Source organism: Xiphophorus maculatus, chromosome 15, assembly GCF_002775205.1.
Source record: "Xiphophorus maculatus strain JP 163 A chromosome 15, X_maculatus-5.0-male, whole genome shotgun sequence".
NCBI classification, from domain to species: domain Eukaryota; kingdom Metazoa; phylum Chordata; class Actinopteri; order Cyprinodontiformes; family Poeciliidae; genus Xiphophorus; species Xiphophorus maculatus.
In genome coordinates this window covers 13017496-13043531 of record NC_036457.1, presented here as the reverse complement: position 1 = coordinate 13043531, position 26036 = coordinate 13017496, and the positions used below count along the sequence as shown (strand labels likewise).

Below are 26036 nucleotides of genomic sequence, written 5' to 3'. Positions count from 1 at the left end.
ATGTCAGGGACAAACACACACACACATCTCACAGAGCCCACACACACACACATGCACTGCCTGGTTAAAAATGTGAAGACATTAGCTGTAACTTAATGCTGAGCCAGTATTGATCTACTCCCAGGGGCCTTCAAGAGTGAGGGAACACCAGACAGCTCTTTATCACAGCACTTGAACATAGAGGGCGGCCATTGCAAGTGTGCATGCGTATACGTGCGTGGGGGCGTGTGTGTGTGTGTATTACCATTTTGGTCAATGGCTAATATAAGAAGATTTTTCAAGGTCAAAACAAAGCCTTTACCTATCAAATGTGCAAACAACAATGATAATCGATCAATGAAATTTTATTTGTATGGCATTTCAAAGTGCTTTACATCACAAAAACACAAAAATAGAACACACGTAGAACACACAGTCAACGTCATTGCACTTTGCCGTCATTACACATCTGTTTATTGATTAATGTTTCATTGATTATGCTTCAAACGTAATTCTAAGCAGGTGGTTTTTTAGTCTAGATTTAAAGGAAGTCAGTGTTTCTGCTGTTTTGCAGTTTTCTGGAAATTTGCTCCATATTTCACTTGCATAGAAACTGAATGCTGCTTCTCAGTGTTTGTTTCTGGTTCTGGGGATGCAGAGCAGACCAGAACCAAAAGACCTGAGGGGTCTATAAGACTGTTACAACAACAGCGTTAGAACTGAAACACATTAAAGATCGATTGTGATTGTATCAACCTTCCACAATTCTACTCTGCATCTCCAGAACCAAACATGGAAAAGCAGCATTCAGTTTCTAAATTTTGTGAGTTTTCCTCCATGAATATGGAAAACATATGCTGGGAGGAGGATATGCAAATGTAAAATAAAAATAATTAAAAACAAACAAAAAAAAGATTAGAAATATCCTCCAGCAATGCCTATCTTGAGCTGCAGGATTATCGAGCAACTTGCACTCACAGGGTGGCCATAAAGAACAAAATGAAGTAGAAAGTTATAGACCTTCCAGTCTCAAAGACTTGGAGTTCATTATCAAAGACAAAATGTATGTGGAAAAATGCAAAAGCTTGTCAGCAATTAGGATGAGGTAATGATTGCTATAACACAAATAAAGATTTTTCTTATGTTTCTTAAGAGAGGAATATGTAATTTTTGAGGTGACATTCTTACTCAAATGTGAAGAAAAATAGCATTTTTTTCAGAGTTGAAATTGTTTTTGATCTTTTGAGAAAAGTCTCATTTAAATAAAAATAAAGTCTTTTAAAACTAAATCTGTTAAAGATCATTTTGGTATAAACTGTGGCCCCAGACAAGATTAGAAAAACTTCACAAATCTGCATAAATTATACATGCAGCCAGATATATGGGACACTGTAGTGATATTGTAGGTATTCACACTAGCAAGTGTTGATTTTTTTAAATGTATTTTACTTGCAGATCATATCTAAAGCATAGCAAACTGTCACTTAAGACAGTTTGCTGACAGTCTGAAGCTTTCTGTCCTGCTTTATACAACTGTACATCACTGCTGGATACCTGTCATGTTAATGAAGCAAAGTAGATATAGATAAAAATTAGGAACAGTAAATAACAATGAAATAGAGTTCACTTTATGCTAACTCAAAGTACACATTTTACTTGTCACTACAAACATTGGAGGATTAGAGTTAGGGTAGCAACAAGGTTTGAAGCAAGGTTTGCTGCTTCAGACCTTTCTTGTTTGAAGCAACAATCTGTTGCAAGTTTGCAGTTTATCAAGAACTTCAAGATTTAAAAGTGTGGTCATACATCTACACCAGAAAAAAAAAATCTGTTTCAAAGACTCATTCTGCTATTTTGAGCTGCCTTTAAGATTGGAGCAACATGTAATTGAGATGGCCACGGGTTCTCCCAATGCTCACGCTTGTATCAGATGGTAAAATTTTTACACTGCCACAAAAGTATGGAAAGACTGTTTCTGTGAAGCTGTATTTGATGGCATGAACTGTTTTTTTTCTATCAAGGTCAAAAAATGAAATTATTCCTTCGTTATAATTTAACTGCACTCTGACTTTCTGAGGTAGAGCTTCTACTTTTATTTCAGTGATATAATCCATTTTGTTAAGGTTACGTAGAACACCGGTACAAACACAAATGTACATGGCCCATCTGTCCTTCGTAGTTTTATCAGCCACACCCACAGCCCAGAAATCACCCACCTCCACCTCTACATCCCAGCTGTGTCTACCAGAGTTAAAACCTTGATAGCCGAGAAGTTCACGACAACCCATTCTCTCTGGGTTGGGGTAACCTGGCTGATTCTTATCACTTTTTGTTGAACTGATTAAGTTCTCTGATACAGTCAGAGACCAACAACAAGTGTTAGGATCCAAAAACACAGGGGCTATAATGGGGAAAGAAAAAATAATGTTAAGTACATAGGCTTTTATTTGTTAAAATACAAACTCTGATGATTAGACAGACAAAACTTAGTGAAGAGGAAACAAAAAATTTCTTACTGTATTTTAATATTTCAGCCATCTTTTTTAAGACTGAAAACTGAAGGTTTCCAACATGCTGACCCACATCAATCAGACATCCTTCTGGGGTCTCTGGTTGTTGCAGCTTGCACAGCGATCTGAAAACAAGGAAACATTTCTAAATATAAATACCTAAAGTTAACCTGTATTTTCTTTTGTAAAATTTCATGATTTCAATTATGTCAGCTGATGTTCTTTTTCATTTTGTTCTTTAAAATAACAGCACATAACTTTGTATTTTTGTCTGTCTTATGACATCATTTTAAAATACTACATCAGATCCTATATCCAACTTGAGTAGTTTTATCACCAAATATTTTTCTACTCTTGCTTGAGTAATTTCTTTTCAAGATGACATCTTACTTTTAATTGATAAATATGCTGAGGTGGTTCTACTTTTACTTGGGGTAAAACTTTTCACTACTCTACCCTCCTCTGGCTGATTCCAATGTGAAGAATTCAGAAAACCTACCTTTCCAGTGTTGATTTTGCACTCTATCACAGAAAAGACAAAACAAAGCAAATTGTAACATGAATTTTTCTTTAACATTATTTTTGTTTCATTTCATTTCATTTAGTAATTACCAGGATGAATGAGAGGTCTTCTGCTCTCATCTGATCTTCTATGGTTTTGATTTTTTCCATGAGCTCAGAAATCTCTGCAGTTAGGTTTATAATCCTGACATTCATTGAGTCACTCTTAAGTTTTGCTTCTCTCCGACACGCATCTATCCGACCTGCCTCCTCTTTGCTCAGGAAGTGATAAAGTTTCTGAAACTCTCCTCTGATGGTTTTCTCCGTCTGCTGAGCCTGTAGCTGAGAGGAGCACAAATGGCAGCAGAATAAGTTTTGATAAGTTCTTTTAATGTGTGCGCATGTCACTCCTACGGCTTACCATGATGAGGGTGGCCATCTTCTCCCAATTACTTTTTTGCGACTCAAAAACTTTCTGCTTAGTTTTCAGGCTGTTAACATTTATCTGGATTTTAACCTGTAAAAAATTATTTGTAAATTTAAAGTTGTAATAATCCTTCTTGCGCTTTTGCAGCATAAAGAAGCAATTAAAATGTTAAATCTTTGACTTCAGTACCACATGATACTTACACGGTACTCCTCTGCTGCTTCATTAATGGGAACACATTTGTGTTTTGTGTGTGTTTTCGAATCCCGGCAAATCACACAGATGGGTTGTTGATCGACCTGACAGAAGAGTTTGAACTTCTCACCATGCAATAAACAAATCTCCTTGGATCCAGCTCTCTTTCTCCTCTCCTGCTTCAATGAGTGAGACAGGTTTCTCAGGGCCAGATTTCGAGGCGGCTGAGTCAAATGAAACATTTCCTTACAGACAGGGCATGTTCTCAGTGAGCTCTGTCTCCACCACTCCTGTAAGCAGTGTTGGCAGAAGCTGTGGCCACACAGCAACAGAACAGGATCAGTAAATATGTCACAGCACACAGGACATGTGCACTCTGCCTCAGACTGTGGGACGTTTGAAGCCATCTTGTTGATCTCTGCTTCTAGCTTGTTTTCCTCGGTTGATTTACTTTCACTTCTGCGCCTCACTTGTATTTGACAGAAAAGGTTCTGAAAATTAAAAGTAGACACGCTTTTTTAAACCAAATCAAGTCCCCAACAACAATAATAACAAACTATTGGATTCTCCTCCTTTTTTGATTTACAAAATAAGAAAATTTCAATATATGCTGACAGCCCTACCTTTGCATTACATACAACCGTCATCCAAGGAGGAAGTGGGAGGAGCAGTTTTTTTTTTTTTTGTATTCAAAATATTCTTTAGTTAAAACAAGACGATGAACAATTACATTATTGAAGTAAAAAAAAATACAATAAAATACATGGCTCTGAAAAGCATTCAGTGTTTAGCTAAAGTAAAGTTAAAAGTTTTTTTTTATTCATTACAAAATAATGTAATATTTTTTTTCTTTTCAGGTCTGAGACGGTCAAGTCAGCAGCATTTCTTTGGAACTATGGAAGATCATAATGCCTACTTACTTAGTGTATCACATAGGAAAGGTAAAGTATCAACTGTAACTATTGATTTGATTATGAAAACTAATGAATTCAGCCTAATTCAAATTCTTCTGGAAAATAACCTACCAAAAGCTGAACTTGTACGCAAGTATGATTTCATGTCAAAATAAGAGAAAATAAAATCTACATGTTCAAATAAAGTGCTAAACTTAAAAAAAAAACCAAAATGGTGGAAAGGCTTAAATGTATTTGGCTTTGGTTGTGTTCATTGTAGAGGAAGCTGCCCCACAGTTGTTTGTGGAGCCAGTTGATGTCAGGATATGCAGGGAAACTCAGACCTGGGAAAACTCTCAGTAAACACTTTGAATCAAAACGTGGCCAGTATGAGACCATTTCTCTTGATAGTGTTTCACAGTGCAACTAATAATAAGTGTCACAGTTCTGAAAAGATGAAATACTCATGTTTAGCGCTATTAGTGGGATGTATAGTAAGAAATGACCTTGTCATTTCTGCATTAAAAGTATAATTTTTGATGAGCGTTTTTCATTAATTTGACACCGCCATTTGTCAGCTCTTTTCCCTTTTTACGTCTGATTTGTCTGTATCTCTCCTTCTTATCGCCTCACTCATCCATATCTCTTTGTTATTATCTCACTATCATGTATTTCTCATTTTCTTGTTTGTTTTACACTTGGTATCGCTCCTGCTTATTTTCATGCAAAACAAGCATAAGGCGTCTGCTTACCCATGGCCCATATATTCCCTGGATTAAATTAAAAATAGAAATGTGTACAGACAGTTTAAATAATACATAAAGTCGCTTTCACAGTAAAAAGCGACTTTATGTAATGTGAGTTAAACATGACATAAAGTTTGAAAAATGCAACCAATCAGACATTTTATCTTATTCCTTCGTCACATCTTCCAGCCAAATCTCTCTCTGACATTTTTCTCATAAAAGCACTCACATGCTGAATAAGCTGGTTTCTCAGCAGTGAAATTTACAAGTGATTTGCCCCTTGACTTTTGTAGCAAAAGCTATCACAGGCTAAATGTTTTAACATGGAAGCATATGGGTAGCCATACATATGTGCAGTCTCCTTTTGTTTTTCTAAAGCGCACATTAAGCAGAGAAACTAAGTATTTAACCATGTTCTGATCTGCTTCGTCATGACCCACGATAATCACTTTTTTTTCGGTAATTTTTGTTAAAAATATCATTAGTGTTTAAGTGCTGGGGTTAGCTGTCAGCGCAACAGGTTATCTGAATCTGTCACCAAGTGAGGTCGGTTACATAACTTTTCTCTTTTCTTTCCTCTTCCAGGCCGGTGTAATTATTACAACTGGGAATAGCAGAGCAGGAATAACTGTTTTGTGTGACTGTTTCTATGCTTAAATGCTGAATCTATAACCATAAAACATTTGGTGAACAGAAAGCCAAGATTTCTGAATTTGGCCCCTGCAGCCTCCCCAGAGTGCCGCAGTAAAACCGTCCCGAGCCGCCATTAGGTGGAGACGGCTGGGGGAAATATTGAGCAGGGATCGGGGCTGATCGTGAGCAGTGGCGCAGCTGATGGTAAACTAATTCTGATGTCCCGTCTCACCCCTCCCCTTCCTCACACACAAACACGTAAGCTTGCACACAAGTGAAAAGTCTGCTAAAGCTTAAATGTGGGACATCACTCTTTTTTTTTCTGCTTTCCACTTTTTCTCTCTAAGCTGCTCTCACACTCACTTGATCAAAATCTCAATAAGTAAGACATCTGCTCCATCATATGCCTGGAGGGACAAAAGACTGGGAAGGAATTCAACAAAAAACTGTTACATTTCTCTGCAGGCCTTTAGAGAAACACATTTAAAAAAAATTCAATTTAGGAGACTTTTTCACACACAAAAAAATCATGAGTGAAATCTGAAAGGGTTTTCGTACATAAAGCCTTGCTAACCCAGTCCATGCACATGGAAAACCTTCATATTTTAATCACCTTACAACTACAACCTTTAATGGGATTTTATGTGAGAAACTAAAATGTAATAAAGGATAATCATAAAAGTGACAGATTTCAAGTTCAATATAAACAAAAATCTAAAGAATGGAATTTATTTGTCTTCAGGCACTTTTACATTGAAATCCCTAAAGTAAATTAATTCAGACCAATTAGGATAATAATCACCTAATCAGTAATGAGAGTCTGTGTGTAAAGCATAAATCCAGCTGTTCTGGGAAGGCCTTTGAGGTTTGTCGGGAACATAAAACAAGAAACAACATCAGGAAGATGAAGATTGACAAGCTGACAGAGCAGGGAAAAAGTTATAGAGTAGTGTAAAACAAAGTTTGATTCTTAAACAATATATCCTACTTTCAACATTTCACGATGCACTGTTCATCATATGACACAACCGCAAACCTTCCGAAATATAATTGTCCAATAAACTGACAGGTCGGGTAATGACAGCATTAATCAGAAAAGTAGCCAAGAAGAGCTGGAAGAGCTGCAGAGATCAGTAGCTATGGTGGGAAAATATGTTAATATGATAAATATTAGTCATGCACTCTACAAATCTAGTTTTTATGCAAGAGTGGTTGGAAGAGCGTCTATGTTGAAAGAAGGCCTACGATAAGCCCTATTTTCAGTTTAAAGCCATTAATGTTTTCAGGATTAATAATAAAAAGCTTTCTCAAAAAGCTGTGTGGCTGAAAGCTCACTCTGAAAATCATCCTTAACCCAACCACAAGAGGTGCAATGTAAGTCATTTGTTAGAATGGTCCAGTCAAAGTTCATGCCTCAATCCATCTGAGAATCACTGACAAGATAGATGCTTTCCATCCACTCCCACTGAGCTCGAGCTAAAGTATTTTGCAGAGAATGGACAACACTGTTGGTTTCAAGAAGTGCAAAGTTAGCAGAGACATTTCCCAAACGACCTGTAGCTTTAATTGTGGCAGAAAGCAGTTCTGCGATGTCCTGACTCAAGATAAGTACATGTGCATTATGTTGAAAACAAAAATATGTTAGGTTCGGGCTTTTCATGATTTATTTGGGCTGTCCTCATTTCAGGGTGAAATGATCCAGCAGCAATGATTTTTGGAAGCAATTTTAATAGTAAAACATGCTGGAAAATACACACTGAGGTTTGTGGTTGTAATGAGACCAAATATGAAAAAACTAAATCAAGTTTGAATACTTGTCCCAGGGAGTGTCAAAAGCCAGTATGTACAATATATTAAAGAATGAGAGATATTTTGTTTTCCAATCTGTTCAGCCCATCCCCCCAAAAAAGGATCATAAAAGAATTAACGAAGGACATTTCAGGCTTATGTAGTGTCACGTTTTTGTTTCAAAAGTTACCAGAGTAGCAGCGGCTTTGCAGCAGGTCATTAAAGGAATTTACGATGCGTTAAATTTCTCCTTTGTTCTTCTTTGTGGCAGCGTGCTCTGGCAGTTAGAGAGGGCAGAGCCCTGCAGAGAGCTCATTATCACCACAGCCTGTGATGTTTTACACATCGCGCCTCCGTCCCATCAGCAAACATTAATTTGTTACCGTTGCTCCGGTTGCATTCTGTCCTGTGGCACAATATGGTCCACAACACTCCTGACTTGTTTCTATGCCTTACGAACCTGAAATAAACCCCCGTCCGCCATAACATTTGGTGAACCAATTTGAGAAGGCAGGCACAGGAAGAGGCGAGGTATAGATTAGCGGTAGTAATAATCATAAATCACGTCTGAAATGCTGCCATGTCACATGCCACACCGCTCTACTAATGACCAGGCCCATCTTTCACCGGGTATTTTTATCTGTGTGCCCTGACACTCGACTTTTGGAATCGTCCTCTCGTTTTACGTCGTCAGCACCTCGACCAAGCCTGTGCACAAGTTCTTCACAAATCTATAAATAGCAGCCAGCTGAATGGCATTTTCTCCCACCCGCCTCCCTCCGCTTAGCAGGAGCCTGGAGCTCTGTGACTTGGCACACGCATTTGCGGCCCTTACGACACTGATCGTCTTGAGGCTTGGTCCGTCCAAACACATTCACACACATACCTCTGGGAACCCACTGGAGAACAAAAAAAACCCACTGATCCATCTGTCAAAAATGTCAAATTCCAGTGAAGTTTCATTCTGATTAAGGAGATTCAATGGGTTTTCTTACAAGATACAACAAACGTTTCAGAGTTGTTTTTTTGTTGTTGTTTTTTATCAAAGCTGCACTTGCTGAATTAACTTGTTGCTGTGCTGATGTGGTCAAACCATCCGTGTGTATCAGTTCTTGTTGGCTCCTTCACACACTTTCACACACATCTGAGAGAAATGCACAACACCTGTACATGGCTCCTCCGTTCAAAATGTTCTGCCAAGTTTTTTAGGCTTGCTGACATGAGGCACTAGAGACCGCGGGTCACCGACAGCTTCCTGCTATTTTGGGCTTGTTGCAGCTTGAGGTTTCAATTTATTCGGCCAGAGTCTGTCAATCACTGAATGGCTGTTTTCAGGCTTGGAGGGGGGTCTTCTGTTGCTACTGGGTGTGGGGAGAAGAGCATCACGCTGAACCTTATTCTCATTGGAGAAGAATCAGTAATAATAATAATAAAAAAATAAATACACTGCCAGCAATGGAACCTCTTCACGGTGAAGAAAGACAGGAGCCACAAAATCCAAAAAGTCTTAAAGTTAAATCTAAGACATAGGTTTGCTTGGTTTGGGCTGACACAACCCATTTGACCTTTGGGTCACAATTCCAAAATTAACAGCATATAAAAATGTCTTCAATAAAAGATGGTGGTGGCAGCTGGGGTTGCTCTTATTCATATGGGACGAGAATTGTTTTTTTAAGGGGGACAGTTTTACACAAAACAGTTGGGTGTCTGCTTGTAACCTAAAAACTAAGGGTCTGATTTAATGAAGGTTTGTGTGTATAAAAGCAGGTAAAAACTTGATATCATGCACAAACCTGACCTACAAACAGGAGCACTAAATGTACCATGTCTGTCTTCATGGATATGCAAAATGTACTGATCATCAGGAAGGGCAAAACACTGGGAGGAGGATGATGCAAATGTAATGGCTTACCTCCCGCAATGCATTTGACAAACCTGTGCCAGATTGTTACATATGTTTTTGTGGCAAAATTTAAAACACCTCTGAAATGAAGGTGTAAGCTACAGCAGTGATGTCTGCGGTCACTATGGCGAGGAGGAGGTATATATAAACAATGACATGACCCTGCTTGACAAATATTTGGAACATTTAAAGTATAAATATTTTTCTGACTGTGAAGTTGCTGATTTCAAACTCCTTTGTCTAACCCTTTATTTCTATAACCAGACATATGGGATGTTACAATTATCTTTCAGAAGGCCGCAAAATGGCTAACTGTACAAAAATGTAAATAAACCATCTTCCTTCAAAATCCTAAAAAGAATAAATGTGGGTGTCTTAGTTTATTCCTAACCAGACATTGATTTTTTAAAAACCATTTTACAAAGTAATTTAAAAGGTATTTTCTTCTATTCTATTGATGTTTATATTATTTAAATTCCACATAGTGGTTTAAGTGTATATTAAAAAAATATCCACATGTCCAAATATGTTTGAAACATATAGGCTGTTGTAGGATGTCCTGATCTTTTTTCACTTCACTGTGTGGGTGGAGGTTGAGTGTGTGAACATCAGGGGACTCTCCAGATCAACAGAAGCATTCATCAAAGGGAGTGTATAGAGAATATACTCTCAAATAAATTAAAGATTGGCAAAAGAAAACTCTGAGGCCAGCCACAGAATCCATAAAGTCTAAGAAAGATAGAAACATTTTAGTTTATTTTTTAAAGACCAAATCTTTCATTTTTCTTTACCTGTTATGAAACAACTGGGTAGTGACATCTTACCATAACAAGATATGATGAAGTTATGCAATGGCTTTGTTTTCTCTTCTTTTCTTTTTTCTCCAGTTTCTGTTCAGGAACTCTATTTAGCCAAGCTTATCTTTTTATAGTCAACATATACTTAATGCAATAAAATATTTTAAACAGGAGAGTTTGTTTAGCATTTGTATTTGCTAGGACATATTTTTTTCATCCTATATTTGAGGAATTTGACTTATTAAATTTACACATAAATTTAATGTGCAAACTCATTTTATAAAGAGAGAAATATATGTAAAGAATTGATATGGAGAGAGTGTTATTTTTTTATTGAGATTATAATTTGAGATAGGACGATTAAAATGGGATTTTATTTTGGAAATATTATCTTTTGGCCTTCAGTCAACTTTTAACACCCTGTACCTGGTGGCAAAGTCACAAAACATGTTTCAAGCAAAATATGTCAAAATGCCCCAAAATGTCAAGATTTTTGGGCAAATTCACATAAGGCTGGACCTCGTGTGAATTTAGTGGCTCAAATCCCATCACACACAGACATACCGTATCAAAAACATGAACCACAAATGTCACTTGCCTTGTCTTATGTCACTGAAATATGTGAAAAAACAAACATATATTTTAGCAACTATAATCACAGATGAGATTCTTTTTACCTGGTCCACTAATTCGACTGTTGCTGCATGTTTCTAAGTCCAAAGTCATCTCTTCAGAAGAAAATGTGTAAATTTGTATTTCATCTGATAAATCAGCACCCAAGAATCTGGATCAGGAGTGGAGAGACACAGAACCAAGCTCTTTGAGGGCCAGTCTTAAGTTTCTACTGCAAATGACAATTTGGGGTGCAATATCATCTGTCGGTATTGGTTCTGTGGTCCAAAATTTGTTCTTCTACTTTGAACTTTATAGCACACAAAGTACCAGGAATTTTAGAGCTGTGCATAACTCTCCATAGATCAGTGACTCTATAGTAGTTTTTGAATAGGTTTTGAAATAAAATATTTGGAAAATGATTTAAAAGTTAGAATATCAATGTTGTAGTTGTTAAAATATGCGGGGGTTTCTCTATGTAAAATGAATACTTAATGTGAGAAGATTTAACACAGATTAAAATGGAGACAAAAGAAGAAAAGTTTTTTTCCTGATAAAACAATATAATAGATGTCAAACAGGACCAAGTTTATTAATTTACTTTTTTCTTATCTTTCTTACCTTTTTGGATTGTCACTTTAATGTGTATGAATTTAAAACGCACAGTGCATATAATATTTGGAGAGTTAGAGAAGCTGGTCAGTGGGTGCATTTTGTTTTCCTCAGATGGGATATTTAAAACTGTGAGCACGTCATTTGGACCAAACTATTAATAAGAAGTCATTTTACTGCCCCTTAGCCCCCCCACCCCTCGACTGAACACCCCATTACTCGTTTGGACACTTGCCCCAACACTGTCCGCATGGCAGCTGGGCGCATGCGCAGCTCAGCGGCGGTCCTAAATATCCAATATCCTCTGAACCCGCCTGGTGCTCAAACTTGGACGCCGACTGAAAATAATGTTGTTTCCCCGAGGAAGCAAACTTTCCTGCCACCGAAACAGAAGTCCGGAACTTGAGTCAGGGTTTGTCGGTGTGTTCAGTGTGATCTGAAATACTTTTTTTTTTTTTTTCTCCTGTTTTAGTGTAGGACTCTTAATGGCCAGCATTGGCTGAGTGTTTTGATCCAGTCAGTGACAGCCTGCAAACAGCAGGGAGAGCTGTGCAGCGAGCGCAACGCATTTGTTTTGAGCGCTTCCGAGCTGTGAAGGGATAATCTGGGAGCCCATTTCGTGCTGGAACACTTTCAACAGAGGTATGTTTGTTTACTGATTTTTAATGTATTTATTATTTTGCTTATTGTTCTCTATTATTATTATTATTATTATTATTATTATTATTATTATTATTATTATTATTATTATTATTGTTGTTGTTGTTGTTGTTATTATTATTACCTACATTTGACATTTTTAAGATTATCAAACGCAAATTTAATATTCGTGCTTTTTAATTTATATTTTTATTTAGAAATTTGAACTATTCTTATGAGGGTGAAATAACACTATTTGTTTAGGACAACTACTAACGCTGTATCACAAGTTTGGGAAATAAACATAGGCTACATGTCTCCTTGTTTCTCATAAATCGAAACTTCTTTTAAATGACCTAAATCTATATGTCACCGTTTTTGATGTAAGAGCAACTTAGGTATGAAGTCATTCAAAGTTTTAAGATCGTTTTTTATTTGACTCATTTTGGGAAAACCAGCCAGAATATAAAGTCGCATTGAGCGTTTATTTGTCGACTGAAGTGCTGCTCAGTGCGTGTTTCTTCGTCTTTTTTCATTCAGAGGTTCTGGAGACACTTCACTCCTCTCCTCCCGCAGATGTCGGTCCGCATCCCCGTGGCCCTTTTTGCCCCCTTCCTCCTCTCCATCTCCCTTTCATCCCACGTGGAGTTTGTGTTTATATTTGATATGTAGGAAATGGGAATCTTATACCACCACAGTCCCGGCTCTCGGGGCTTGAATGGCCCCTGGCTATTAGCCTGCCCCTAACAACATGACGAGTTAGGTACACGCCGACGCAAAATCTGATAGGGGCCCTATTGCGCCGTAATCCGTGTGTGCAGGTTAGATTTCACATAGAGGACTTACACTCAACCAAGGCGCGTTAAAACCCCCAAACAGCACTGATGGCATTTGGTGCCTACAGAATAAAAAGTAATAATAAAACATAATAGGCACATCGGCAATAATAGATGTCTTTATTTCTTCTTATTACCATTACTATTATTATCATTAGAATAAACTTTGCATTTCAGCTTTTAGGTTTGCGGTTTTGGTATTGAAGCGAGTTGAAATGGAATGTCGTAAAAAAAATAATAATTAGCAGTGTTTTGGAAGTATAAGTCCTTAAAATTATTCTAGTTGTAAAACAAATAAATCAACGTAAGCAAATGTTTTTTTTTTGTTTTTTTTACTACACTTATAGACGAAGATTTGATCCTGCAGATTGGAGCGCATCCTCTATGTTTTTTTCATGTCAAGCAGGTTGTTTTAATTTCAATAGTGTTTATAAAACATTGATACGATTTGAGTTCAGAAGCTTTTACCTATACGACTATAATAAAATTTATTAGGTCACACACCATTTTATTATAAAACACAGAGGATCCAGGGTGTCGTTTCTTTTCGTCCTTAATCAGCCAACATCTTAATCAAGAGAGATGGAGATTTTTTTTTCTTCGCTTTTCTTTGTGTAAGGTAGTCACTTTCTTATTTCTTTTTAATGAAATAAATAAATGCATGTCTATATTATCTCACGTCTAAATAAATAAGTAAAAGTGCTGCAGAATCCATCATATCCGAGGGAGAAAATGTCTCCAATGAGGTGAGCAGTGAAATGCTTGGAAAACGTGTTCATCGTTATTGATAGGCGCAAGTCGAAATGAATACGTAGCGGTTCGGTCAGCCTGCAGCTGCCTTCATGTGGTTTGTTCAACATCATCCTCTCTTCGGCTCTCAGAGCGTGAAATTACCGCAGCCTGGCCGCGTGCTGCACTTTCTAACCCCTCACCCCTCCTCCGTCTCATGTGTGGCTCTTATATGTCGCTGTCAATAGCCATAGTAAGGAATATAATTCTCTCTGCTGGTAGGCTGAAGGAAATAGCGAGTTTATTGATCCCGCTGCTTAGTGTCAGGTAACTGCTGGGTAGCAGAGCCGGTCCAAAATTTTACAGGGGCCCGTGCGGAATTTGATTTAAGGTCCCCATTCCATTTAATCCAGCCAATGTTTTTTTTTTTTTTACATATTTACATAACAGACCTAAATTTCATAGTTGGCTTCTAAAATACCCAAGGCATAAGTAAACATTGGAACCAAATAAAACTATATAGTTTGCATCTTATTTAAGGACTTTGCTTGTGTTCGAGCTCAGAAATCCTTTTATGGACACAATTTTTATTAAATCATTGAGTAATATTTAATATTTTTTATTGCTAGTTCATGTTCTTGGAGTAGTTTAAATAAATTATCAGATATGATAACATTTTACTCCTAAGCTGCACTTTTTTCTTCACAAATTCTTAAAACGGTAAACAAATTTCTGGCATTTACTCATATTGGAATAGTTAAATAGTTCCACTCATATGGAACTATTTAGAGATCAAAGATGTTATTCATTTTCTCCCTGTGTAATCTATGCATATTTTTAAATACATCATAAAGCAAAACAGATTATCATACTGTGAATTTAATTTAAAAATGGTACACTAGGTAACTGTGCAAGTTTTGTTCAAAATATATTGAAAAAAAAAGACATAAAAGCGAAGTCAGAAGTTCAGTGGTGGTTGACGGCGTTAGCTGGATCTGATTGCAAGTTATTCAGGGTAAATATAAATATCACAGTAATTAATTATGAAGATAAGGCTGTTTCTCTGATTTAAATAGATGGTCAAACAGTCATGTCCAGAGTTTACTAATTCAATCTGAACCCAGTAAAGTCAGGAAAGTTTTACTGCTTATTCTTACAAGATTACATGAAGGGTATTTACATAGTGATTGATTTCCAAAATCGGTGTGCATAAAATGTGATAATTTAAAAAAGTATTTCTGTCTGTAATTCATGAATCTGTGAGACAAAGCTTAAAGTAGACTTATTCTTTATAAACCCATCTACAAATGAGAAATGTTTAAATCTGAATGAAATGTGAGAAATAGAGGAATCTTTATGATCTGTGGGCTTTGCACAGACGCTTAGTTTCCTTAGGCTTTGGGCCGGCCCTGTTACACGCATGAGTTTGAAAACATTTCACTGTTGTATAAAATGAATCTGAGAGGACATTTAAAAGTCAGACATCTATTTTGCATGAGTCATTTGTTGTATCAAATATTTCATCATTTCAAAATGGAAAAATAACACAAACAAACAAGAAACAAAACAAAAACTAATGAAACCACAGCCAGGGCACATTTTATAAGTGTATTTTCCAACTCACTGGACATGTTTTAAAACAAGAAAGATGTTGGAAGGAGTGAAAATCCAGAAAGAAAAGAGAGCTGATTGTGTCCTCCAGAAAGGTGAGATAGAGTGAGAAAGAGAGAGAATGAAAGAGAGAGAGAGAGAGGAGAGAGACGGGAGGGAGGAGGTGGGGTATAGGGTGGTGGAGGCTCCGGCACAAATCAATTCACCTGAGAGACGCATTATTGTCTTCGGTTTCTGGCCTGGAGGAGCTGAGCGCTATGAAAAATTAAAAGGATGCCAGTTAGTTTAAAGATTGAGCCAGTGGATAGACACACAAGCACACAAACCGCCTGCGCAACCCTAATTCAGTGCTACTCATTGTCAATAACTCATATTTTAAACCAAGCATTTATTAAGTTAACATTTCAGCTGTTGCTCTTCTGAAGTCTACATGCTAACCTTATCTGCCTCTTTGTAATAATGCAACACATATGTAGACATTAACACCAGCGTGGTGTTACACAGATATTAGTTTTTCCAAATATCTATAAACAGAAAAACTATTTTTCAGATGTATTTCTTTGGGATTTAGATTTTATAGACTAAAACGAAGTTAAGCATAATTGTAAAGTAAAAGTAAAATAAAAAGGCATTACAATGGCTTATAAGATTGAAGCATGTGATTATCAGCTCTCTTTGCCAAAAGTTTATGACAGACAGATTGGCATCTTCCTAGGGTGTGAATACTTTGCAAAGCACCGTAAATGATTTCTTCTAATTCATTAAAAATGTGTTTTTTCGTGAGGAACTTAACCTGCAAACGGTTTACAGGCACTCCCTACTGCATTGCTGGGAACTACAGGTCTAATAACAGGGAAGGACTGTCTTTGTTTGCATGTGAGCGTTCGTCTTTGCAGCCAGCTCTTTTGTTCAGCTGTCCAACTTTCCCAACAGCCATTGCACAGTAAACAAGAGACAAACCATTCTGTTCTCGTCTTCCTGGGATGTTGGCATTGTTCTCCATTGTTTTCAGCTGCCCTTTTGTTGCAGCATCACTTTCTGCGCCTCAGCAGCAACAGAGCGACGAGGAATAGAATGTGACGATCGCAGCATCGTCTCTCACCTTAAGTTGTAGACAATTCCCTGGCGTCCAAACTCTCCTCCTCCCTCGCTCCCTCCCTTCATCAACCTGTCTCCTGTCTAGAATTAACGGGGTCACTCACTGTCTTCGTGTGCCATAGCCAGCCACTGTGTCTGTGGTCCAGGGCCAGCCATGCAGCCGTATCATTTACGCTTCTCCGTTTTCATTGTTGATATTTACTTCTGCAATTATCGCTCCACTTCACCCTCGGCCAAAGATGATATGCTGAAGTTAACACGGGCGCTTCCCTCCTTCAGTCTCCTGTTGCTCAAACATGCAAACCCAAACATACACAAACGTAAGATCCAACTGACAGACCCACATAGACATAAAACATTTATATATATATATATATATATATATATATATATATATATATATATATATATATATATATATATATATATATATATATATATATATATATATATATATATATAATACGTATCAGAAAGAGGCAACCAATGTCCTCAGAAGGACATCATGCATCTTTTCCTATTCTATTAATTTGGGAGATTCATCCATCCATCCATCCATCCATTTTCTGTACACCCTTGTCCCTTAGAGGGGTCTGGAGAATTTGGGAGATTACTAAATAAAATTAAAAAAAACAAATCTTTATTTCTTTATATTTCTGAAACCATTGAAATTTGTTTTGTGTCTGTTGCTTTTCAAGTGAGTGGGAGATCGCAGCCAGAGAAGCCATGGAGGCCTCACAAGACCTCAGTGAACAGATGGTGAGTCAGAGGCTACTGTATGCATGCAGGTCTGTGGGTGAGAGAGTACACCTTGTGTCAGCCACACAGCTGTGGGGTATGGTGCGTTAGATGGATAGTGTGTGTGTGTGTGTGTGCGTGTGTGTGTGTGTGTGTCCACTGGGGTGTCTCTGTGTGTGTGCGCTAACTCACGAACAGATGTGATGCAAGTCCAGTAGCCATATGGCGGCGGTCACAATTTTCTTGAGCTGGAATGAAGCTCGCTATACACATTGACTCTAAACTTTCTGTGTACAGTAAGTCTTTTACATATGTTTAAATTTCTACAATGCAATTAATAAGCTCGCTTTGGCATTAATTGAAAACAATGACTGAAACACTGAAAAACGCTGAGGATACGTAATTAGCATAAACAAGGGTTTGGTATATTCTAGTCACACTATTGTGAGTTAATTGAGCAAAAAACATTGAGAAACAACAACAAAAAACCAAAGGTGTTCTGTTCTATAACCAGTTTCAAAACTGTTTTAAAATCTATCTTTTATCAAAATGTTTATGACAAATGTTTTATCGTGAGTTTAAAGAAAGAAAAATTAAAGCCTAGAATAACCTAATTTGATGAGAAAGTTTGGTGGAAGAAAAAAAGAGGAGGACATTTTCAACATAGCAGAACCACCTTTGATCCACCAAAGTAGAACAGGAATTACCGGCGCCTGGCATATTTCCTCATAAAACTCTTTATTTCTGCTCCCCTTGATGCTGAGGTTTAGGGAAGCTCTTCACTTTGGATTTGGAACTGTGTGACGCCCTAGAAGACATTTTATTGTGATGTTCAGTTCGTCCAAGGCCTGAAAGAAAAACGAAACGAAAACATTTGCAGGAAATTCACACAAAAATTATGCAAAATTAGAAAAATAGCAGACAACTGAATCACAAGATTGTCAGGTTTCTTGTTGATCTGGTTGGCGTCAGTTTCTGTTGCCTGAAGAAACAGCTCTGCTCAGAGTTCAGCAGTTGGAGCTTTGAAGGAAGTAGTCAGCACAAGATTCTGATCGACCAAACAGATGCAGACTTGGAACACAAACAATACAGCGTTTGAATAGTAATATAAGAGTGAATTGCACACTTACATCTGCACGTAAACATCCTGCATGAGTTCAAATGAATAGTGTAAAACAACACTATTCATTTGTAACATGTGGGTCCTGCACCAACAGGGCCAAACTGAAAATCTCTGTTACAGGCAAATTTTATATACCTAATCCTGGTAGATAACGGATTCCTCGAACCGTTTTTATATCCAAAGTTTCAAATGTCTAATGATTGTGTTTACAGGTTTATTTTCAGAGTTAACTAACTAATCAATGTTTAAAGTTGACTAATCATGACTAATCACCCTTGTAATTAAACCTTTTTCTGAAATGCTAAATTAGCGAAATAACATTTTTCACAGAAGAGAGGGTGTCCTCAATTGCCGGTGTCCCCTAGGCTTTAGACCTGACCCTGTGCCAATACAGTGGATTCATATTGCTTAATTACTTCCTCAGCATGTCATCAAGTTCCTCAGGGCCTAGTAATGACCAATTCATTTGACTCAGGTCTTACCCTAAGCGATGTAGGATAATGACCCTTGAGGAGTAACTTTGGACACCTGTGAGGACTTACTGACAGGCTGTCGAAATTCTTTTCTGTGCATTTCCCTTGTAACATAGAGTAGATCAAAAACATTCATACTTATAGATTCCTGATTCGGTGAGGATATTCTGAAACAAGGTTAATTGTCTGCTACCTTGTCCTAAATGACAGCAAAAACACTCCTGTGGAAATAATAGATGTAAGAGAGATGTTCAGAAAACACAAGGAGACACCTAGATGCACTTGGACTGACGCTTAGAGCCGACGCAGCGTCCCAGTTCTGCTTGTTTAAAGATCAGGCCGTATTGTTGGGAAAATGATTTTGGCGACGTGCGAAGGCCACTCACATTTCAAAGTCGTTAGTCAGCCACCAGAACAGGTGTAATTTCATCTTCTTCTCCTCCTCCTCCATCAAGCCTCGCTCTCTCTTTCTCTCTCTCCCTCTTTTTCTCTCTCTCTCTCCGACCTGCCAGCCTCAACAGTAATAATGCTGCGAAGTGGGACAGAGCACATGAAGTATGTTGTTTTTTCTCCTATTTTTTTTTTTCTGTGTATGTGTGTGTGTCTCATCAGACTTACTTTGGGTTGGGTTACGGGCAAACCCCAGTGGAGCATATGTCAGTCACGCATACAGTACATGCATACGACGAAAGCAAGCAAGAAAGAAAAAAAAAGGCAGAAGAAGACAGTCTATCTTAACTCACTGGTATTCAGATATAAAATATTGATGTCTATATTCCCCCCATTTACTTCACCTGCTTTAAATAGGACTGTGATATCATTTATAATGTGAATTTGAGCTGCAGCTCAAAGACATTGATTAATTGTTCAGGTTGGAAATTGGATCGCAGAGCAAGGGCAGCGATTTTAATCACCCACAGCCACTGAGGCTTATATAAATTTCATTTCTTGCCAATTTTAAGGCTCTCTGCATGCGGCAGAGAAAGATTTCAGTTTTGGTCTCATTTATGTAGGAACATAGAAGAGGATCCATTTACTGGAAGTTTTAAACTGCCAAATAAAATGTTGTGATTTCAGAAATTGTAATATAATTTCTTTTTGTTTTTTTTTTTTTTCTGAGTCCAAACTTCTACAGGCATTTGTGAATCAGCAATTTCACTTTTCAAAATGGGAAGGACAAAATAATATTTAACTGGCAGATGTGTGTTGATTTTCATATGTCTGAAAGGAAATCGAGCTGATCCCGTCAGACATAAAACCTGGAAATCTGAGTCAGGTAAAATAAAAACTATTATTCAAATGACTTAATTTATTTTTGTGCTTCTCCAATAAAGTATTTATTTATTTATTTATTTATTTATTTATTTATTTATTTATTTATTCATTCATTCATTCATTCATAGAGTTTTTACACTGAAAAAAGCCAGCACATGGTCCAGCTGCAAAGCAAATTAATTGTATTTCTATTGTTTTTAACTCATTGCTGCTTTGAGTGGGTTATGTGTGTGATTTAAAATAAAGATGAACAATTCTGGTGGCCCAAAGTTTTGAGAAATATGCCTCATACGGTTATACACTTTCAGCTCATTACATTTCTGGAAGCCCTGTACAAGTCTTTGTCTTGTCATTGAGGTACCTGGAATTCCTTGATTTTCAATGTAATGGTTTTACTTTCTATCCACCTTATATTTCTGAGCACAGCAGCAGTGGATGACCTTTGGCAGGTTCCTTGAAGTCACGGTTTGAGCGTTTTTGTTTGCTTCACTCACTCTGGAAGACATTTCACACTTAACGTAAGATGGTGTGTATCTTTTATTTGTGACTTTCCATTTAGCTTATGGGATTCTGCTTTAATGTAGTCAGAAACGGAATTACTTTTTTGAGCTTAACTTTTCAGAGGAAGTCGGAGTACCCGGAGAGAACCCGTTCATGCACAGGGAGAACATGCAAAGGCTATGCAGAAAGAACCCCAATAAAATATCTTACAACACTTATTATTATTGTTGTCATAATAATAATAATAGTTGATGAATAATACAATAAGATAAAAACACTACTGTCTTTTTATATCTGCTTGAAAATTCAAACTGAAAGTGGCTTGTTCTTTCCCCGCTCTGTTTCATTGAAATAGGCGTGTCTACGTTGACTAAGAAAACACTAAGGACCTCACAGACACAGTTTCGGGGAGTTGTCCGCTGACACCCGATAGTCCTGCTCCTCCTTTTCTAGCCTTTAAAGTACCCCGTCCATTGCTTCCCCCGCCACGCCCTTTTCCCCACCATGACCACAGCACGTCATCTGGGTTATGGTCAGGCATCCTCTCTGGCCGCCTGCCCGCCCCGGGTCTGCCTGCCGTCTGGGGTCCTCAGGGAAGAACTGCAGGAGCTCAGGGGGCATTTAGGCGTTTAGCGCTTTAATGCTACTTTTAGCTTGTTTAAGTGTCTCTCTCCACCTGTTGCCACATGTTTGCTCTTCTTTGAAGAAAATATGTTATTAAGGAAGGATGCTCTAAGAAATGATAGCTAAATACTTATTAATTTTATTAAATTCAATTTAAAAAAAATTACAAGTCAATTCTTTCATGCCAATAAGGAAAAACAAATGTTTTACACAACGCTTTTTCAGGTTTTCTGAATTTGTTTTTCATTCAAAGTGGCAGAGGGGAGGACATTTGCTGACTCCTGCAAACTTTTCAGGCTTGAAATCTATGGCAAGCTCTGGAAAAGTGAGTGTGAGAGTTGGAGGTGGAAGAAATGCTGAAGAAAAGATGAAGTAGGCTCTTGTAGCTGCTTTTTCTTCCTCTGGTGCTCTGGGAGAGGCTCCATGGCAGCTGTCCTATTCTGTGTATTAGTATGTGAGACAGAGAGACTAAGTAAGAGGAGGAAAAGGGGTCAGGTTGCACCCCTCTTTCACCTCTACAACCCCATACAGACGCACTGACACAAATGTACATGCAGCAGCAGCAGTTCAGCATGAACATGGCCAAACCCGATAGCTAAGATCGCCCTGGCATGTCATCTTAAAATCTGCCCGGCAACAAGGCATGCAGACAGATCCCAGAAGTGTGGAGTGTAACAGCTACTTCATGGTATCCTGCTAGTAGGTTGGCATCCAGGCTGTGGCACCGTAGTCCACTTCAGTTTCAGTTCAGTGTCAGTGATTCCTTTAAGATTAATGTTCAGCTGACAGCCGAATGCTGCTGTGAGAGTCTACTCCTGAAACTGAGCAAGAAGTGTTCATTTTATGTGTTTGGCAAAGATACTTAAATTTGTAAGCAGGCTTTTATTTTATTTATTTTTGTATTTATTTATTTATTGCTAACCAACAGCCAATATAAAAATGGTCATTAAAACATTTAAATAATTATTTGTTTTGAAAATAAAGCATGAACAAAGCAGGAAGTTTTTTTTTACTTACTTTTATTGTGTTACCATTGCAAGAGAAAAAGCAATTAAATTAACTTGTTACAGTTAAGAGCTGAGCCTGAGATTAAGGGTAGATTATTTTTACTAAGCAAAGAAATGACAAGCTGCAACAATGTTATTACACTTAGTTTGTCAAAGGGAACGATTAAATCACTTAGCACTGAAGGTGAGCTAATTTGCTTCTAGCTTCCAAACATGAAAACAAGCAGTTTTGTTTACAGCAAGACTGAATTAAACCCTGTAACATATATAAATTTTCAAAAACTTTAATTGTCAATGATTCCTTTTGAAAGAGGGAGTCTCCAACAGTTTCTTTTGATGCTATTTGGAGGGAGGTGGTTGGTGATAGTGGTGTATTTCAATTTAAGCACCAGAGTAAATTGGAGTTAATTTTATAACTTGCTTGCACGTGGACCAGTACTGGAGTTCATTCTGCATCACGTTAACAATATGCTGATTTGGGCGTGCCGTGGTGGCGTAGTGGTTAGCGCGACCCACATTTGGGGGCCTTGAGTCCTCGACGCGGCCGTCGCGGGTTCGACTCCGGACCCGACGATATTTGCCGCATGTCTTCCCCCCTCTCCTTCCCCATTACCTGTCAGCCCACTGTCATATAAGGGACACTAGAGCCCACAAAAGACCCCCTGGAGGGGTAAAAAAAAAAACAATATGTTGATTTCTGTTACATGTGTGACACTGACTAGAGATTGCATGGAACCAGCTTTACCCTGAAGTCTTTCCTCTTTGATACTATAACTTGATCTATTCAAATTAAATGATCACCGTTGTCCTTTTTGAAAATGGAGAAACAAAGCTCCTGATTTAGCATGAATCTGAAATTTGATGCACTGTCCTCAGGCAAGTGAACTTTCTAGGAATGCTTCACAGCCTGGTACGATAGCCTGGCACCCCGATGTATATGTATATATATGTATACTGTATGTAAAATGTCAAAAAATCTGCCTTTGCTGAATGTCAGACACTCGCTATTGACGCAATTAGTCCTACTTTAGATCAAATACCTTCTTTTGTAGGAAAGAAAGGGACATTAGTCTAAGCTAAAGCATCTGTCTTTCACCTAAACCTGTTCAGGTCACGTAATTGATCAGGCGCATATGAGAGCTGAGTTTGCATTCTGGCAAGCCAGGGAAAGACAGCTAGGTGTGAGGTCAACAGGTCACAGACAGACCTGTGAGCCAGTCACGCTGTCACAGAGCAAAACCCCCAAAACAGACTGGAGAATCCATCTAGAAACCCGGAGCAGAGGCAGCGTGGGTTTCTAAAGGAACACACCAGACAGGAAACCGCATGATAAGTGTGTTTGAGTGTCTGCTGTGTGAGAGAGCGTGTGTGTGTAGGTGTTTCTCTTTCTCTGTTTTGCACATACACTTTCTTTGGTGTGGGATGACTGAGGTCATCTGAGTGAAGAGAGCACTATGCTGTGGCCAGTCGTGTTTAATAGAGCGTCGGCCAGGACAATGTATTTCTTGCCAGGATTCCTCACTTTATTGATTACACAAAGAGTTTTTAAGAAAAACACATTATCGCCAGATGTTACTGTTTTTATCTTTTTTTTCTGTGTCGAATCAGCGATTTCACATCTTAAACTTTGTCCTAAACTGACTCTTTAGAATTTTAACTCTTTCTCTGCAAGTAAAAGAAAAAGTCGCCCGTGTAAAAGCATATAAACAACATTGTCTCAATAAAAACCTTTGGGAAAATAGTTCACAATCTCCCGCTAAACGCTCATCTGCTTTTATTGTAAAAAAAAAAAAAAGAAGAAAGAAAACAAGCGCATTTCCTCGTTTTGCTGGAAAGGAAATGAAATTCCAACAGTTGTGCTTTGCTTATGGAGGAACCTGCATGCCCTGCCTGCCGCGAGAACTTCCTCTGCTGCTCTACTGGGAGATTAAATTTCTCTCAGAGCCGTCCAGCACCAGAGAGGTAGCAGAGAGGGCGTCAGTGCCAGATGGGACGTGACCCGGGTCTCTGTTTTAGTTAAATTTTTGCTGGAAGTAATGTTTATTTCCTTTGTTTCCCACATATTTTCTTCCTTTTGTGAACAGAATATCTATTGTTTCTTGTTTCACTTCTTTTCATCGTCGCTATTGTGGTCATGTCACATCGGTCCTTTTTATTTTTTCTCAGATCATTTTAAAAACTTCAGAATTAATATGACTCTTTCCTCTTTGATCCTGCTCCTTTAAACGAAACAGGGTAACCAATATAAAATTACATTAAATTATTTCGGTGAAGATTTTATTGTCATTGTTAAATGATATTGATGGAGCTGAATAAAGTTGTGAATGCATGCAAGCAAAGCTGTCTTTCCTTTTGGTCTGATAAGTGATAAGGAAAAGGATTCAATAGGCTGTAAAGTTGAGAAAGAAAAGGTTGTTAATGCTTTTAAGCCATAATGCAGTTTCAGTTTTGCTTTTTGGCTTTTTAAATGGAAGAAGTATCATGTTCAGGTCAGTACACGAGGTACTTCCCTTTTATCAGAGTTCAATCTTTAACAAAAGCACAAGGAACTCTTTGGCTTGAGGGCAGGTGGCAGCTTGAAATTGTAGATACATTTTATCAAGAACGTTTTCTGATTTGGACTTCTTAACTTGATTGTTAAAGTTAATATCTAAAGGTTGTTTGGATATTAACTCACATCTGAATAAAGCGGAATTTTGTATGAAAACTTAATATAATTAACCCTTTCCTGACATCATATTCTATAAAACTGGCATTATTACAATGTAGTCTCCCAGCTCTTCAAAACAAAAGTACTTTCTGTTCCATTTCCTGAGAAGTACAACAATAAAATGTGTTAACCTACTTTTTTCTACATTGCGCTGAACGTAAATATAACTTGAGACCTGACCTAAGCTTGGAAAAAGTGAAATGTAAGTTTTTTCTTTAAATATGATCCTCTGCTCCAGTTAGGCCCAAATGTATTCATGCAATGGGCAGATTTAGATTGAGTGGAGAATGGAGTATCAATTTTGAAATAAAAAATTATTTATTTTCATTTCAATTGAATTGGCACTTCTTTTTTTTTATTGCAGCAATCTGTCAAAGCCTTTGTATAATTGATGACCATCTTCCTGAATGTTTCCAAAGATATTTTGACAATTTATCTTTGTTGATGAGCACCTATTTGGAGGGCCTCCTTGACATCACCCAAATCATTAGTTTCCTCCACAGATTCTCTATTAGATTCAAGTCAGGACTTTGACTAGGCCACTCTAAAAGATTAACATTACCTCCAATCAGAAGGAACACTATGGAAAAATGAGAGTTATTTTAAACTTAAACATGCTGTCACAATGAGACAGCAAATCTTATTTCTTATAGCCTACCGCGATTTTTATTTTTTAACTGTTTGTCTATCTTGCCATGTTTGAACAAGAACCATCCAGAAGTTTTTTTTCGCTATGATGTGTCCCTGCTTCCTTTTGTCTGTGTGTCCCACCCTTTCTTTACCCACCAGTCTCCCTGCCACTTTGTCTCTCGCTGGGTCTCTCCGGCTGGAGTGATGATTCAGGCCCCATTGTGAGTTCAGCAATCCGATACAGCACCAGCCCAAGAGCGAGGGTGGGGAGGTGGCGTTAGGGGAGCAGGGGAGGGAATGAGAAACAAGAGGGATTATGGGTGTTCCGATGGCCATATCCATGATGTCTGGAGCCCCGGGTGCTTTGGCACTCTACCTGCCCTCTGGTTTACCTGTTGCTCTCATTCTGTGTTTTAGCTTTACATCGCTCTCCCTCGGTGCAAACA

The 26036-nt window shown here is 37.9% G+C and overlaps 2 protein-coding genes across 6 annotated transcripts in view; one reads left to right on the top strand and one right to left on the bottom strand.

The window, feature by feature from the left end:
* Positions 1-581: 581 nt before the first annotated feature.
* On the bottom strand, positions 582-4268 carry LOC102222088 (zinc-binding protein A33-like). The gene is made up of 7 exons (XM_023347293.1): positions 4236-4268; positions 3621-4103; positions 3412-3507; positions 3102-3332; positions 2989-3011; positions 2496-2614; positions 582-2380 (listed from the first exon to the last, which is right to left on the bottom strand). The coding sequence occupies exons 1-7, from the start codon at positions 4257-4259 to the stop codon at positions 1845-1847; spliced, it is 1512 nt and encodes a 503-aa protein (XP_023203061.1). The 5' UTR covers positions 4260-4268; the 3' UTR covers positions 582-1844.
* Positions 4269-11896: 7628 nt separating this feature from the next.
* The window catches only part of eya4 (EYA transcriptional coactivator and phosphatase 4), a 49676-nt gene continuing 35536 nt past the window's right edge, over positions 11897-26036 (top strand). For 2 of the 5 annotated variants that reach the window (XR_002754040.1, XM_005800232.2), the window contains exons 1-2: positions 11898-12238; positions 17208-17268. Coding sequence is in view for 3 of the 5 variants with exons in the window: in XM_005800232.2 (XP_005800289.2) it covers positions 17236-17268 (33 nt within the window). In the remaining 2 variants the exon portion in view is untranslated. Of the gene's footprint in view, positions 12239-17207; positions 17269-26036 lie in introns of all 5 variants that reach the window. The other 3 variants (XM_023348035.1, XM_023348034.1, XR_002754041.1) reach the window with 2 other exon arrangements.

Coding starts and splice junctions, on each gene's coding strand:
- LOC102222088 (XM_023347293.1), bottom strand. CDS start 4,259: ATGACGGTTGTATGTAATGCAAAG. Junction 3,012..3,101: donor AAGACCTCTCATTCATCCTG/GTAATTACTAAA, acceptor TTTCTGTGATAG/AGTGCAAAATCAACACTGGA. Junction 2,615..2,988: donor GCAAAATCAACACTGGAAAG/GTAGGTTTTCTG, acceptor CCTTGTTTTCAG/ATCGCTGTGCAAGCTGCAAC.